This window comes from Pteronotus mesoamericanus, unplaced genomic scaffold, assembly GCF_021234165.1.
Source record: "Pteronotus mesoamericanus isolate MK-2021 breed Mesoamerican mustached bat unplaced genomic scaffold, CSHL_Meso_final contig_56, whole genome shotgun sequence".
Classification (NCBI taxonomy): Eukaryota; Metazoa; Chordata; class Mammalia; order Chiroptera; family Mormoopidae; genus Pteronotus; species Pteronotus mesoamericanus.
The window spans coordinates 10,373,203-10,388,863 of NW_026555201.1; the positions used below are offsets into that span (position 1 = coordinate 10,373,203).

The 15,661-nt window shown below is 42.2% G+C and overlaps 1 protein-coding gene across 1 annotated transcript in view; it reads right to left on the reverse strand.

The window, feature by feature from the left end:
* The window catches only part of CPM (carboxypeptidase M), a 79,577-nt gene that overhangs the window by 25,040 nt on the left and 38,876 nt on the right, over positions 1-15,661 (reverse strand). Inside the window, exon 3 of the mRNA XM_054580083.1 lies at positions 6,590-6,687. Within this exon, the coding sequence (XP_054436058.1) occupies positions 6,590-6,687 (98 nt within the window). The remainder of the gene's footprint in view (positions 1-6,589; positions 6,688-15,661) is intronic.

Consider the following 15,661-nt stretch of genomic DNA (forward strand, 5'->3'; position numbering starts at 1 on the left):
GAGGATAAATAAAAATCTTGGAAATACAATAAAGAACTAACAAAGAGTCCGATAATTTAAAAATGCTGAGGTAAACAGATGAAATTTCAAGGGGAATTAAACAAAGTCCTCTTTTTTTTGTTGGGCCATATTTTTGCTGACTCTGTAACAGCAGATTTATGCCAAATAATATTCAAATTAATTCTTCCCAAGCTTAATATAAATGTCTCAAACACTCATGTTTTATGTATTTACTTCCCTTCATTTAAAATTAAGTCTTTGAATATGAAACCTTAGAGAATCCAAATTTTAAGAAAGAATGTGGTCAAACAGTCTTCAATAGCTTAACTGGCCTTTCACTTAGCGTGCTGACTTCCTTTTGGGGAGAGTGTGGTCTTAATGAGAGAATCCTCAGTGAAGAAGCTGAAAGGCTGGATGAACATACCAGCTTCAGGAGCTTTTCCCTCATAATTCATCCGGTAGTTAAAATGCCAATAACCCGGAAACCAGAAAATAACTCTATCAGTTTTAATTCAGTACAGTCAAGTTGGAATTTGTTAGAGAGTAAAATTGAGTGATTGAGCTCTTTCAAGAATGTGTATAAAGAACGTAAACATTCTTTGGTAGAAACAACCCACAGCATAGGCAGTGTGGTGCGTGAGAGTGAGTGTGAGCGCTGGCACAAAAGCTTCAGCTCTCCCGGTGACAGGATCTGTTGCGGCAATGCTACACTGCAATGCAGCTTCTGGGGAGAAAAATAAGCCTGTCAGCTCCGAGGCTGCACAACGGTGTTACAGATTTAATTCACTTGTCTGATTGATTAGCTAAGCCCTCCTTCACATAGCCTAACTATTACAGTATCTAGCACACTTCTGGGCCTCCCAAAGTCAGGGTTCCATTTCCTGCCTCTGTGGTCCCATAACTCTCCTTGCTCGTGGTGTCCTAACAGTTCAAATACATGACAAGGGCTGACGGACCTTGGCAGACCACCCTGCCCCACTCCACCACCTAAAATCCCTGGGGGCAGGGATCCTAACGGCTTTCTCTGTAGCACTGGTGTCTCACCCAGCTCCTGATACAGCATGTACTCAAAAATTACTGTTGACAAATCCATTACAAGGTCAAGACTATTCTAAGACGGAACTTTCTGAAAACATGAGGACTCAAGGCCCTTAGTGAGGAGAGATGTGCAAATGCTCAAGTTATTTCCTTTGAAGGATTTTCAATATTAAACAAATTTTACAGGGGTGGGGTTAACAATTCTGGTCATGCTGAAGACTCTGGATTTCTGGTCACCCCAGCCAAGAGGGAGATAAAGAAAAAGGATAGTTATATGAGGAATTAAATACATGCCTTAAAGGAATTAGATACTTCATCTGGAGTAAAGATTAATTTTGTCTAAATCCAAAAAGAAAGAATTAATTATCCAAAGCCATGCTGCAAAACTGAGGACATTTTGCTATCAACTGGAAAAGAAACTTGGGAAGTGGCATTTGGAAGGACAAGCTTTAATGCTTTAATTTTTTGTTTTGTTTTTACTAAGTTTGGAACCTCTACATGTTAACTACACATCTTAGATTTTCCAGGACAGGCACAGTTTCAGAGAGTATGTCCTAATGTTTACGTAAACATTAAAATACCTTCTAAAAACATTTAGACATACAAACTACATCTCACAACCTGTCTCATATCCAGAAAGTGTGTGAAAGTCATTTATCTTTTTAAGTTGAAAAATATGGTCATTATTATCCAGAGAATGTTTTTCTCTTCAACCTATATATCTGGAATACTCATACAATTAGTTATATGAATTGATGTAAAGTTCTAAGTGTGATGTGGATATTTCAAAAGCCTATACCCAAATAAATCATCATAGTAAAAATAATGCATTGATATTTAAGGAACAGAAACTTTTAAATAATAATCTCCAAAAAAATCAGAATTGGCAACTCAGTGAAGCTTAACAAACACATATTGAAGACTGACCCCCATACTACTTATGACCATGGGTGCTGAGATCAAAGGCACCTTGCGAACCCAGCCTCTGACCTGTACTTTGCCTATTACTGGACTAGTTTAAAACTATCGGCACCTCACTTTTTAAGCACATAGTCAGGCCTCACTTTAATACATATTTTCATTAGAGAGGAATTAGACATATCTTAACAGTCTGGAAATTACCCAAGTATAAGATTGTTTTGTTCTACAAAGTTTTTTTTAAAAATGGAAGAGAAGACAGACACAAAGCAAAGCAAGGGGAGGGTTTGAGGAAGGAAGAAGCAGCGATTTCCCAGACTTCTCTCCTGCACCCACAGATAGGCGCAGGTATTAGTTGTTTCCAGTTTCAGGGCAGGGTCCCAGGTTTCAGTGAAGCTCTGATTGTAGACGTTGGGTTATCGTTCACTCCAGAGCCAGCCAGGGGCGGAATGAGGCGGAGGGCCCGGCAAGGAGGCAAAGGCCCGACTCCCAAACAACGTGAGCATCGGCAGAGTGAGGGGATGGCACCGGGCCCCACTCACTGTGCACGGCTGCCGTCCCTTGTGACTAAAGCAGTTGTTAGTCTTCAGGTGTGTCAGCACTGCCACTTAGGAGCTTGCATGAATTAAACCTAGAAATGGGGCTTCTACGATGCAACGCACCAATGTATGTGCAAAGGACTGGACAGCCCAGAAAAACACCTGCTCTTATTAACGTGAGAAAGGCAGAAACTCGGAAATATTTTTCCCATGTTCTGAAACAGCATGAACATCAGGTGATGAAGGCTTATCATATGTCAGTTAGCTCCCCCGTGTGACTCCAGAGCTGTCGGGGGTGGGGGTGGGGTGGGGGAGAGCAGGGAGCGGGAACAAGAAAGGGACAGAGAGGTGACTGGGAGATATTCACTCTGGTGTTTCTCTGAGCTTGCTCTCCTCTCACGTGGTGAACGAACCCTAATCCTGTTGTCAAATGGCACTGGAGCAAGGAAGTATCCATCGAAAGAAAATTAATTCAATTCGTATGTAAAAATAAAAACAATAAAAACATAACATTCCAAAAGCAGCAGGGAGAGTAAAGGAGGCAGAGCTGAGGGCTCCAGCTCTGGGTTCAGGTAGCTGAGGACCCAGCACAAAGCTGGCCTCCCTTCCAGGTAAATGACTAACAGACGTGCCTCCCGCAGAGCTGATCAAAAGCTTAGTGCAGTCTGTGCTCAATGCCTGTTGGCTACTTCCCCTGTTTTCCTGTAATGCACTGTAGAGAAGGTAACTTGCCACCTGATCCATGTTGCACAGCAAGCCAGTGTCATGGAAAGGCCGTGAGCCAATGGCAAGGTGACTGAAGACAACAAGGAAAATATCATATAATACAAGAGTAGATTTAACTTCATTTCTTCTGTAACAGTACTTGCTTGTAGAGAGGCCATTTTAAGTTGATTTTGCTACTCCCAGTTTGGTGTTTGCATTCCTGTGTGTAGCCAGCCTAATGGGCCTGAACCCTCAGCATCAGCCGAAGTAACCTGTCTTCACAATTTCTAAGATGCGTATTGGCCAAAAACATTTCACCTAAGTCCAACAAACTTAGATCTAACTTCTCATTTGAAGTAAACAGAGGAACTAAACACAAGTTCAATGATACAATAAGGATGGAAACAAAATATGCAGAACATGGGACATTCTGCAGGACAACTGATCAGGTCTTTATTAAGTCTACTGTCATGAAAAGATTCTTTAAATGCAGATTAAAAGAGAATCGAGGGGTATAGCAACCAAATGTGATACACCGTCCTAGACTGGATCCTTATTTGGGCAATTTCAGGGGACATTTTGAGGACAATTGGAGGAACTAGAAAGTGGAGTATAATGTGAAGATAGAACAAAGATCTATTGACATGAAAGGGGAGTTAGTATTAACTTTAAAAATATTTTAAAGAGCAAATTACTGTGCTCATTTGTTAAAAGTGCAGACTTGTACAAGCACATGCAAAAATCTGGAACAATAAATAATAAGGAATTACCAGTCCTAATATTTGGAAGGTCAATATACAAGCTTCCTTGTTTGCTTATCTCTATTTTTTCTAAGGTGTACATATGTTAATTTTGTAAAAACATTATTTTTAAGTTAAAAAAATATCGGGTTCTAAAGTAAGAATGAGGTACAAGGCCGGTCTGGTAACAGAATCGTGTCTTCCTGACATTGTTGCGACTGTCATCTGGCCGTGGCACTATGTGTGGAAACACACACACACTGGGGTAGGTCCAGGGAAAAGAGGAAACGTTTTTTAATAGTGTGGTTAGTTCTGTCCACCACGCTGCTCTGCGCACACATGGCCCAGCTGGGCTCCCCGCAGGAGGTCCGCAACTCCCAGGAGAGCCACAGACCCTGAGGTCAGCGCTCAAAGTTTGTGCCAGAATAGTAAGGACTCCATCCCAAGAAGGTTAAGAACCACTGCCCTAAAATGTTAACTATGCTGCTTTTTATTTTTACTTTTTTTAAAAAAGATTTTATTTATTCAGTTTTAGAGAAAGGGGAAGGGAGAGAAAAAGAGAGGGAGAGAAACATCAATGTATGAGAGATATATCAATCGGATGCCTCTCACACGCCCCTGACTGAGGACCTGGCCCTCAACCCAGGCACGTGCCCTGATTGGGGATCGAACTGGCAACATTTTGGTTCACAGGCTGGCACTCAATCCACTGAGCCACACCAGCCAGGGCATATGTTTCTTTTTAATAGTGGGTTTTAAAAATGTTCTTTCAGTGCCAGAAGACCTGAGAGAAGAAGGATGAAAGAAGCAGTCAGATCCTCTAACTCCCGTGGCTCCTCTGCTCTCCTGGGTTAAGCCACCGCTTCCCCCAGCTCCCAGGGGCACCAGGATGGCAGAATATACAAGATCTCAGATTCAGAATGATGAGTGTCTCAATGGCTCAGAGAGCCCACAAACTCTGCTCCCAGCCGGGACACACAGAGGGTAACAGGATGTCAGGTCCCAACCCCAAAACACACTGGAACTTTCCCCTGCCCAATCTCAGTCCTCAGGTCAAAGTGAACTAGAGAGCCCTGATTTGATGGGATGCACTAACTACCTGCGGAGCAAGATGCCAGAAATTTAGGAATGTACTTGGGAGGAATAATCAAATTCAGAGATGAGTGAGGGAAAGGGCTCTTGTTTATCTTTGGGAGTTTCGATTCAGAGGAATAATTTTTGAGTAATAGGCTGCACCCTCTGAAATGCCAGGAATTCAGTAAAAAAGCAACTGAAGTCAATAAGTGTCATATATCTCTTATAAAAAATGGATTCCACGGGACCTTGATCAACAGGGAAAGGAAATCTGGGCTGCTGTCTGTAATGAATGGTTGTTTTATTAAAAACAACTTTGGTCAGACTCCCAGCAATATTAAGTCTTTGAAAACACAGCCCATTATGCTCAAAAAAGTCACAGGGGGATTGAACTTCCACTCGCCTACGAATCAGGTTCAAAGATCAGCCCCTTACTTGGAGGCCAGCGCTTGCATGTTAGCTCCAGATGCAAGAAGTGCCCGCCCTGGGCAGGACAGGTTGGGCAGCATGCCTGGAAAGGGCAGGCTGTGTGTGTGTGTGTGTGTGTGTGTGTGTGTGTGTGTGTGTGTGTGTGATGAGGGGCGGGTCCTGAAGCCCAGGTTTGGGGAGGGTTAAGCCAGGACAGGAAGCTCAGCGTTTGGTTAGAGCATGCCACCCACACTTCGGCAGCTTCAGAAGTGTTTTAACAAGCCAGCCAGTGGTACTTACTGGATATATTTTTACTTTGACATTCCTTAAAGTTAAGTGTGTTTTATAGTTTGTTACTATTCCTACATAAACTTTCTTCGATGTGATGACTAGGTTCTGTCTTTCCCTTCCGCTTGTTCGCCTAATTGTATGGAGTCCTGGTGAACAGAAAATACTACAGTTGCCATATTCTTAAACTGCTCTGAGGAAGTAAGGTGAGACATAGTGGCGAGCACTTTCAAATGCCTAGCAAGAATGGCAGGGCAGGTAGAAGTGGTAAAAGGGCATTTTGCAAAATATAACATAAATAACAGAAAACCAAGCAAAAATAGAGCTTATCCCTGCCAAGTTGGAACAGGCGCAAGACATTACAGAATTTATGGGTTTGTAGAATGGTGGGTATCAGAGAACTCTAACTTTGTCTAAATTGAGCATTGAAAGCACTGAATATTAAGAGCAGGTGACAAAAGCTTTCAAAAACCCAGAAATTATGAGTTTGGAGAGCTATTTGGGATCTTCTTGTGGTTTTAAGTTCAAATAGAATTTAGGTCCTTTGCTAGGTCACCTTGATGCTGACCAGGAGGCAGGGAAATCAACCCAGGAAGGAGGTTGCAGACTCAGCTGGCAGTTGGAGTTTGGGCGCTACTGGTCTCCCAGCCCCCAAACAAAACAAGCTCAAGTGACCCTCACAGGACACTGGGTAAACAACCAACTGGCTGCAATGGTGGTTGGGCCCTGGGTCCTTATTCTTGCAGAAGGCCTAAAAGGAAAACCTGTCCAGATTCTTTGCTATAATTTGTGCTGCCTCCTTGGCATTTACAAAGAGCTCAAAAGCCCAGAGGAGAAGTTTCTGTGGTGACATTTTAGATGTTCAAGCCCCATACATACCTCATCTCCATGCATATTTGCCACGTATTTGAACTCTGGGATCCCAATTCTGTGTTCCTTTGGTGAGCGTCCCACAACAAGAACCCACAGGTTTCTGCCTTTATAGGGAAGAAAAAGATCGAAAAAATAAGTTGTCTTTTAAAATGACAAATGAACTCTGGGAGAGTGACCAAAGGAAACAGACAATGCTGCTTGTCCCACCTGATTAATGTTTCATAGTGACTGCAGGTCATGACTAATGCCTCTGCGCTTAAAGCGCTCCTAGTTTACTGCCAGCCAAAACCCTTTCAATTTAGCACAAATATTTAACTTACTATATTAAGATGTGATTTTTTAAAACCTGAAGACTTATGAGGCTACATGTACCTGATTTTTCCAAAATGCTTACACACTTTGCTATGAGTTTCTAGTACTTTATAGAAGTGATCTGTTAATTCACACAATTATACAAACTTAAGCTGCAGTTGATGGTTGGCTGGGTACCATGACTCTCGGGGCAAGGAAAAGGGAAGGCAGCAACAGCCACAAAACACATAACTCAGGAGAGAGCTTGTTCTTCAGGTGAGAAATCCTGCGTCTTGTCTTCAGATGCTGAGGGGACACAGCTCCTTGGCAATGAGTGTCCTTAATGTGCCCTTGTCTTGTAAAGTAAACTGGGAACCACAGTGTGTCCTAATAATACCTCCCGGAAAACAGCTAGGTCATAACTCTCTCACAGATGGTTTGATGTGGGCAAGGAAGGGCAGAAACTACAGATCATTGAGGATTTTCTTTGTGCAGACATTACAGTTGGTACCCTGGTTCACATTATCTCGGGTAAATCCCTTGTCACAACTCACCAAGATGGATTCGTAACCAAACTTCACAAATGAGAAAGCTGATCTTCAAAAATTAAGTGAACTGCTTGTGATCACAAAGCCAGCCAGTAGGGGGCTGTGACTGGAACCTCAGGGCCAAGACCTGAATCCTGTCTACTTGATTTCAATTAGCGCACGTCCACTAATGAAAACTGCCCATGTCTCAAGAGCTTTGGTTTCCTAATCAGGAAAATGAAGAGGCCCCTTTCAGTTCTATAATCATCTGGCTCTTTGAACGCAAACATTTAAAGATTAGAGATTGGGGATTGTAAGTTTGATATCTATCACATGTATACAAAGTTGAAATAGTTGTGATATCTAAGCCTTCTGTGGAATTCAAGAGCCCAGAAAGGAATTTAATAGCAGCGAATGGGCTCATGTAGAGAAGGTTTCTGCAGAATTTCTAGTTCCTTAAATCAGGGGTCCCACAGCCTGGGGACACTCAGTTGCCTTGAGAAATCCAAGGAGAAGCAGATACTGGACTTACATTTTTCACCATTTATTGTTATTATAACAATAAGGTGATGGCTTTAAATTTAGTAACTACAGGAATTCCCAGAAAATAACCCCAAATGCAGTTTATCTGATTTATGCCACCTGTTCAGTGCAGAACATTCATACATCCACTTATTTAGCACTATTTTATCTGGGCATATAACCAGGGATTAGACTATACAGGTAAGTCACTCTATGCCCAGTGAGTTTCTGATCTAGTAGGGAAGAGCACCATGCAAACGTGGAATTACACTAGACTGTGACATATGATCATAGTACTGTGTATAAAGTATTGTTGTGGATGTAGGATAAAATGAATGGATAACCTTTTCCAAGGATGGGGATCACGTAAAACTTCACAGGTATAGGGCTTTGGATCGGATGTCTGAATGGGGTTCAGAAGAATGAGTTTGCTATGTGGCCCAGCACAGTTCACCCGCCAGAACCATTTCATTAACCAGAACCTTCCATCCTCCCATAATACCAATTCTCAGGTCATTTTGAGTTAATTGTATAAAGGTAACATTTTCTTGTGAACAACGAAGAGCTTTTTTTGAGGAGTGAGCTATCACACCTGGCTTTTTAGGTTTCCTTCCGGGGAATACTTTTAGGTGGCTATTCATGCTTTTAAAGCTACAATAATCACAGATTTGTACAACATATGGTCTAGTCCCCTTATAGGCAAGGGAAAAAATTCATCATCATTTCAACATAATATTTACCGATTGTTATATTTATAATCTACATCTGCAATGGCTGGCCTGTTAAATAAAGGGGAGTGTAAGACAACAAGACCTGACTAGACATGGATAGTCAATATTATTTGGTTTGAGGAAGGGGAGAAACCAAACCAGTTAAAAAAACAAATACTTTGATGGGAAACTCAACTTCAATTTTAGCACAAATGACCCCTAAGTGAACTGCAAGATGAGAAACTCACCTTGAATAAACCTCAATGGCACAAACTCTAAGAAAGAAACCAAGCAATAAATCCGGAAGAGATTCATACAATACTTTAGGATGACAAGCCTCTCGAAGGGTTTTAAGCACGCTCTCCAATGAACTCTGGCTGTCTCTGGTTTCGACCAGGGTGAATATACAAAGGACAAACTATTTACCTTTCATAGCTTGATTGCCAAGGTAAGGGTAATTTAAACAAGATTCTTTTTCCTATCAGGGTTGGAAAGGTCACCTTTATTCCCCAAGGTGCTTGTTAATACCAGGTGTGCTTAATAGTTATGGATTGCTTGGTCTCTTTCTCCTCATTACAAGGTAAACAAAACTTGGATTCCAACTCTTTCGGTATCCGTATTCAGGAACTCGCTGGGGGCTTGACACAAATCCCAGTGATGTGATGGGGGTGTCCAGCTGGGTTTGTCTGGAGGGCGGGGGAGAGTCTTACAATTCAGAAGGCTGCGCAAAGACAAGAAGACAGGCTATAAGGACCACAAAACTCTATAGGAGCTTTCAAGATAGGAGAAGCTCAGAAATTGAAGTCGGATGTCTGTCTAGAAGGCATCCCTCCACGTACTATGGAAAATAGAGACATTTGTTGAAGACGATACCAGATGCAAGAAGCACTTTACATAGGACAATGGCACTTCAGTCCCCTTCAAAGGAGGCACCTTGGGACTTCACACAGTTCTCCCAATTGCTATCAGCTTCCCTGTTGTATTTTCCTGACTCTCATCAATGGTCTGAAATATCTTCCCTTTCAAAGGCGATTTTAGTTTGGGAACAGCCAGAAGTCGCAGGGCACCAAATCTGGGCTGTAGGGGTGGCTAAATCACCTGGGTGATTTGATGTTTCACCAAAAAACTCTGCATGAGACCTGATGCATAAGCAGGCACATTGTCATGATAAAGCTGCCAAATCACCAGTTGCCCACAGCTGTGGCCTTCCAGAATCATCCAGATAGTTTCCACGGAGGAATGTTCAAACTTAATGCAAAATTTGATGCAGATTTTTTGCTCTACTTGCTCAGTCATTTTGAATGCGATGGCCACACAGTACACATGCTCGCTCAATGACGTCTACCGCCCCCACTGATTAGTACAGTGAAGTCATCACTGTTCACACGTGCACATTCCAGTCCACTCTCCTTGGCCGCCTGGTTACATCGATGTCCTGTAAACTGTTCTCATTATATTAACAATGGTTGGACTTGTTCCAGACATACCTTGTAGAGCTTCAACAGGCAGAAATGGGCAGAGCGTCATTTCCATATTAGAATCATCTGGATCTTTGTGAAAACGCCAATCCCTGAGCCCTGTCTCCTAAATCCAACCCTAGGCAGGAAGCCTAAAACCTGCATTTTCAGGCTCCCTTGGTGATTCTGAGGCCCATTAAAGTTAGAAAGCTGCTGAGACCAAGGCAGTGAACATCCAGGTAGATTTGGGAGGCAGCCAATCTTTAGGTTAAATCATCTCATTTTACATATAATTGTGAACATGTCTCTATGTTATCAAATATACTTCTACTGTATCTTTTAAAATGGCTGCTTAATATTTTATACATGAATGTACTGCCATTTACACAACCAATGCTCTATTGGTAGGTATCCAACAATAGGTAATTTTATATAAATTTCAGCATGTCTTCTGAAACTGTGTACAGAATTGATAACATAAAAACATTTTATCATGTGAAAGAAATCAGAATGCATAATCATATATAACTACAACCACGTAAAACAAACTTTACATTAAAAAGTACCATGGAAGGAAATAGCTCCATAGCATATAAAGCCTTAAGTTAAATAATGGATAAGTCCCTTAAGAGAATTACTTTAAAAATTATGTTTTAAAATAAAACAGATAAGCTATGCTCAAAAAAAGAAAAAAATTGAATTTGGCACACTATCAGTGATAAGGGGCTAAGTGATAGGGTGATAAAACCAAGTAAATTTTTTTCACTCTTATATATTTCCAATGTTTAAAAAAAAACAGCCACCAAGTCCTATCACTAAGTCCACATACTACATGCCAAGCACTATGCTAAACACTTTGTGTTACTTGATCTTCACAACACTTCTGTGTGGTGGGTGATATCCACAATTTATTGTTGAGGAAACTGATTTAAGTGGCAGCACCAGGGTTCAGCCCCAGGCCTGTCTGATTCCAAAGTCTGCTGTTCTGGATACTCCCTGCTGCCTCAGTTTCCCTGAAGGTTACTAGACAGACCAGAGCCAACCTTACTTGGGAGGGAATATTCCCAAGCACTTCTCTCTGTATCGTGTTGCCATGGTTTGCACCTGGAGCAAGAGGCAGGCTGCTCCCTGGCTACAACCAACGGAGCCAGGACAGGATGCCGGAATGGAGGGCTACCCTACAGGAACATTCCATTTAGGCGTTGATGTAGCAATGCTATCAGACTATCTCGAATCTGGGAGTTTCCATGGGACATGCCCAGAGAGCAGCAGAGACCTTGCTTGGGTGGCCAAGTCACTGAACCAGAGCTGGAGAGATGATGAAGCACATTCCAATTTTTCATGAGACTTGAATATACATCTCATCCATGAGGCTCTGGTATCCAGAGTGATTCCTCAGTGGCTGGTTTCCAAAACTTGCACATTTCTGTGTATCCTCACCATTACCCTTTGGCCTAAGTCAAAGCTTGAGAGAGAGAGCTCAGTGTATTGAGTTTCAGTGTCCTCTCCCATAAGCGTGAATAACAGCCCTGTTAGCGAGGCTGGTGTAAGGCTGGTGAGCTCCTTCCAAAAATAAGCTAAAGATCTGATACCAAACCTTCAATTCCACATTGCACATTCCCTTTACTACACACACAGAGGCTTATCACACAGTGCACAAAATCCTACGTTAAATAATGGACCAGTAATGTGAAAATAGCACATTACTTAAGTCAGGTTATAGGCTCAGCCTCCAAAGTTTACGTCTCTTCAGTGGTCCATTACAAAAAGAAAACAAACACTGGCACAAAAAACAAGGACCAAAAGCCAGGGCAAAAGTTTCCAGATGGGCTATGCTTGCACAGTAGTATTCACAGCTCAAAGCATTTTGTATGTTCACTTAACAATGACGACCATAAGCAGTAGGTACTAGGATTGTCCTTTCACTGCGGTGGACACAATCTTACGTAACCTCATACGGCAGTGGTTCTCAAAGTATGGCCCATCGGCACCACCTGGCAACTTGTTAGAAATGTACATTCTTGAGCTCCATCCCTTAAGTGCTAAATCAGAAACTGGGGGTAAGGACTAGCCTACTGCATTTTAATAAGAATCTAGGAGATTCTCATTCACATTAGTTTAAGAACCACCATAGCCAGGAAAGAAGCTGCGTAGTCTACCCACAGAATCTGCTCTGTTCTTAACCACTCCGCCGCACTGCTCTGATCACCTAAGGATGGAAAATATCAAAGACAAAAATCAAAGGGAAACAAACAAACAAACAAACGTGACCCAGGCTTGCTATGTTCCATATCTGGTGCTGAGATATTTTTCTTTCTCCCCATGGAAGGGCTGGAAGGAGGAGGTCGAGAAGACACTGTGAGGAGCCTTTGAGAAGGTAAAGCTAGTGTTTGCTCCATTTGGTGTGCGAACTCAAAACTGGTTTGCAAACTGGTACACCAGTTTGTCACCCAATTGCTCTCTACTTAAGGACACAGGCAAATCCCAAAGTTGTTGAGTCTGGAGTGGCTGTGCTTCAGGGGACTTGGCCTCTAGGTGTTTTCCCTGTGCTATGTTTGGCTAAAAACTAGGGCGGGCGCAGTAGCAACAGAAGGACAGACAAAACCCATCGCTGCTTCTTATCTTGTTTCTGTGACATAAAATGTCTTAACTTCATGGCAAACAGTCCAGTGTTCACTGAGGCTTCTGTACTGAATAGAGGGGTTCGGGCTGGTAGGTGTGAACACCCAGTCTGTTTCTGTGCTTGCAAAGCTGAGAACCCACACAGGACAGATGCAAAGACCTCCCCCTGCACCTCCAAGTCAGCCATGTAATCCCCATGAAGCTTGGCTGCCATTTCCTGTGTCGTGCGCCAGGAATTCCTGACCTTGTTCATGTGCACAGGAACTCGTCAGGAAGGGGTTTGGAAAGGAATCAGGGGTCTCAAGAGTCCTGCTGCTACTGTTGTAAGAGTAAGTGCTCTACTCTGCATGGAAGCAACACGGGCTGGGCTATTTCTTTTGCCTGGGGCAAATCTAAATTCCAAATTACCAACAGCTGAACAGGTGCAGTTTTGTTTTTATAGCACTGCAAGGTGTCATGCACATTCACCTTACCTATAGGCTGATCATAGACAGCCAATAAATTACTATTAAAATGCACTGAAAATACTGTATTAAGAAGGAATGCCACAGTAAGACATCACTGGCAAAACCTAAGTCTTGGGTTTTTTCCCCTGGGTAATCTCATTCTATCTGCATGCACCTTTGAATGGTATTTGTATGTGGATAGATATGATTCCAGAGCTGAAGTAGTGCTTTGAATTCTAGGAGTGCAAAGTTGGGCATGAATTTATTTATTTTTTTAAAAAAAGGACATCAAGAGCATCTAAATCCTTGCCTCGTGGTAAGGAATGTGGGGCCATCTCCAGTGAGGCAAGCGGGAGTGGCCCTTTAAGGACACACTGAAACACGGAGGTAGACAAGGGTAGGCCAGGAATGTGTGGGGCACAGGGCCTGGCATCAGGAACCGGGAGCTGGGCAGCAAAGACTGGCTCTACCACAGGTATGAGGCCACGCTGAGAGCAGCAGGCAGCGCTGTCACCTGCGACTGAAGCCTTGATGGACTGGAAGCAGCGTTCCCAGACTCATTTGTAAAAAATCAGATCCATCTCCGCTGTGTAAGCAACCGTCCCATACAAGGGCTTAACTCTTCATTTTCTCACGGACTCATTCAACAAATACGTACTGACGACCTATCCTGACCAGGCGGCTGTAGTCAGCGGGAACAACTATGAATCCCTCACTGGTTATATTGTCCAAAACCCACTCATTTTGTATTTCTGACATCACTTTTATCATTAAAAAAAAATGAAGTCCAAAAGAATTACAATGCTTGATAAACTTTCTATTATTTGGGGTTAATCAAAAATGAATTGGATTGCATGGCTCCCCTGCCATCGAGGTAGCGCCACGGCACATCTCACTTCTCACGGACTGTCGCCGCCCTGCCCTGAGCCTCCCGCAATCCCATAGACCAGGCTCCAGCCATTCTTAATCATGTGTATTTCCAGAAGGAACCCACCATCTGCCTTATCTTTAATGCACGCTCTTTCTTCTGCATGGATAGTCCTTAGTCTACCCGATCAAAGGGGCAACTTCTACTTGCCTGTTCTAGGCTCAACCAAAAGCCCCCTCCATCCAGCACCGTTTTTCCCCTTTCCCTCCGCTGGTCTCATCCCGTTCCTCACCAGCCTAGTTACTCTTCCTTTTGAACTCTGATAGTACTTCTGTAACCCCTCTCCTACCACTTACTGAAAACACAGGCTTTCTTGCCAGCAGGGAAGCATGCTGTGCTTGGAGCACTCTGTGCATGTCGTGGCTGGCACCGACATCGTAGATGATTGATAAATATTGCTAAATGAATGAAAGACTGGATACACTGGTAAGCAACTGAGGAAGTGCAGTTGGATCTGGGGTCAGCTCTGATCCAGAGATTAGATTATTTTCTGGTATTGATGACAAAGTCTGCAGCCACACTTCAGCGTGCCATCTGATGGGCTCTGAAAAGGCCCGGTTTTCTAGATGATTCCAGAGTAGATGCACTTTCTAGAGTATTTCCATATAAAAGAGTGCCAAGATTCAAACCACCTATGTGGTTTCAGGTTAGACTCTTCAACATCATGGGGAGAGGAGATTTCATCTGCTTAGACATTTTCCCCCCAGCACTGATGTTTCTAAATACCTGAGAAATGTAGATGTTAGGTTCTGTTTTATTTCTTCCTGAACAAGTGAGTGGAGAGGTTTGGGGATCTCAACTTCTTTTTTTTTTTTTTCCCCGTCAAGGCGCATTTTACTTGTATTATTGATCATGCCACAAAGTATAATACACTGTGCGTTACTATGTTGCTTTGTTCTAATATCTCAAGAGGAAAAGAACATGTTTTTGAGAGTTAATATAAAAATAAAATAACCAGGTTAAATTTGGGGAAGAAAACTAATTAAATCAATGATTTTGTGGGTCAAAAAATACAGGTGAAGAAGGTACAAAATGTATTTACCGACTCTGTAGTATTATAAACTTTAGTTCTTATAATCCAGTGAATTAAAAAAATGCATTTTGGATATTCAAAATAGTTAAAAAATTACATGTAGCAGATAATCATGACTGAGCTGTATTATATACAGTGTAGGGCTAAAGTAGGCTCACAGTTATATGTGAAACAGTTTCTTCTTGTATTATTATTTATTGTATTATTTTCCATATGAATAACTGTAAGCCTAGTTTTACTCCACTCTGTATATGCACATATATCCCCCCAGGGGCTCAATGAGATCTAAAAAAATAGAAAAGAAATGCAAACATTACCCAGGTCTTAGGGAGGCATACTAATGAGATGTTCTGCTAACTATGCTGTTACTGATGAAAACTGCTAACACTAAATGACAAACAGAAATTGGGCTGTTTGCTGAATGAATATAATCTGGGGTAGTTAAGAAAACACATCAGTTCAATGTGGATTTTACAAAGCTTTAGTAAAATTTTTATAGCCTAAATAAAAGTTTGCCAATTATCAAGAGAATTGGGACTACT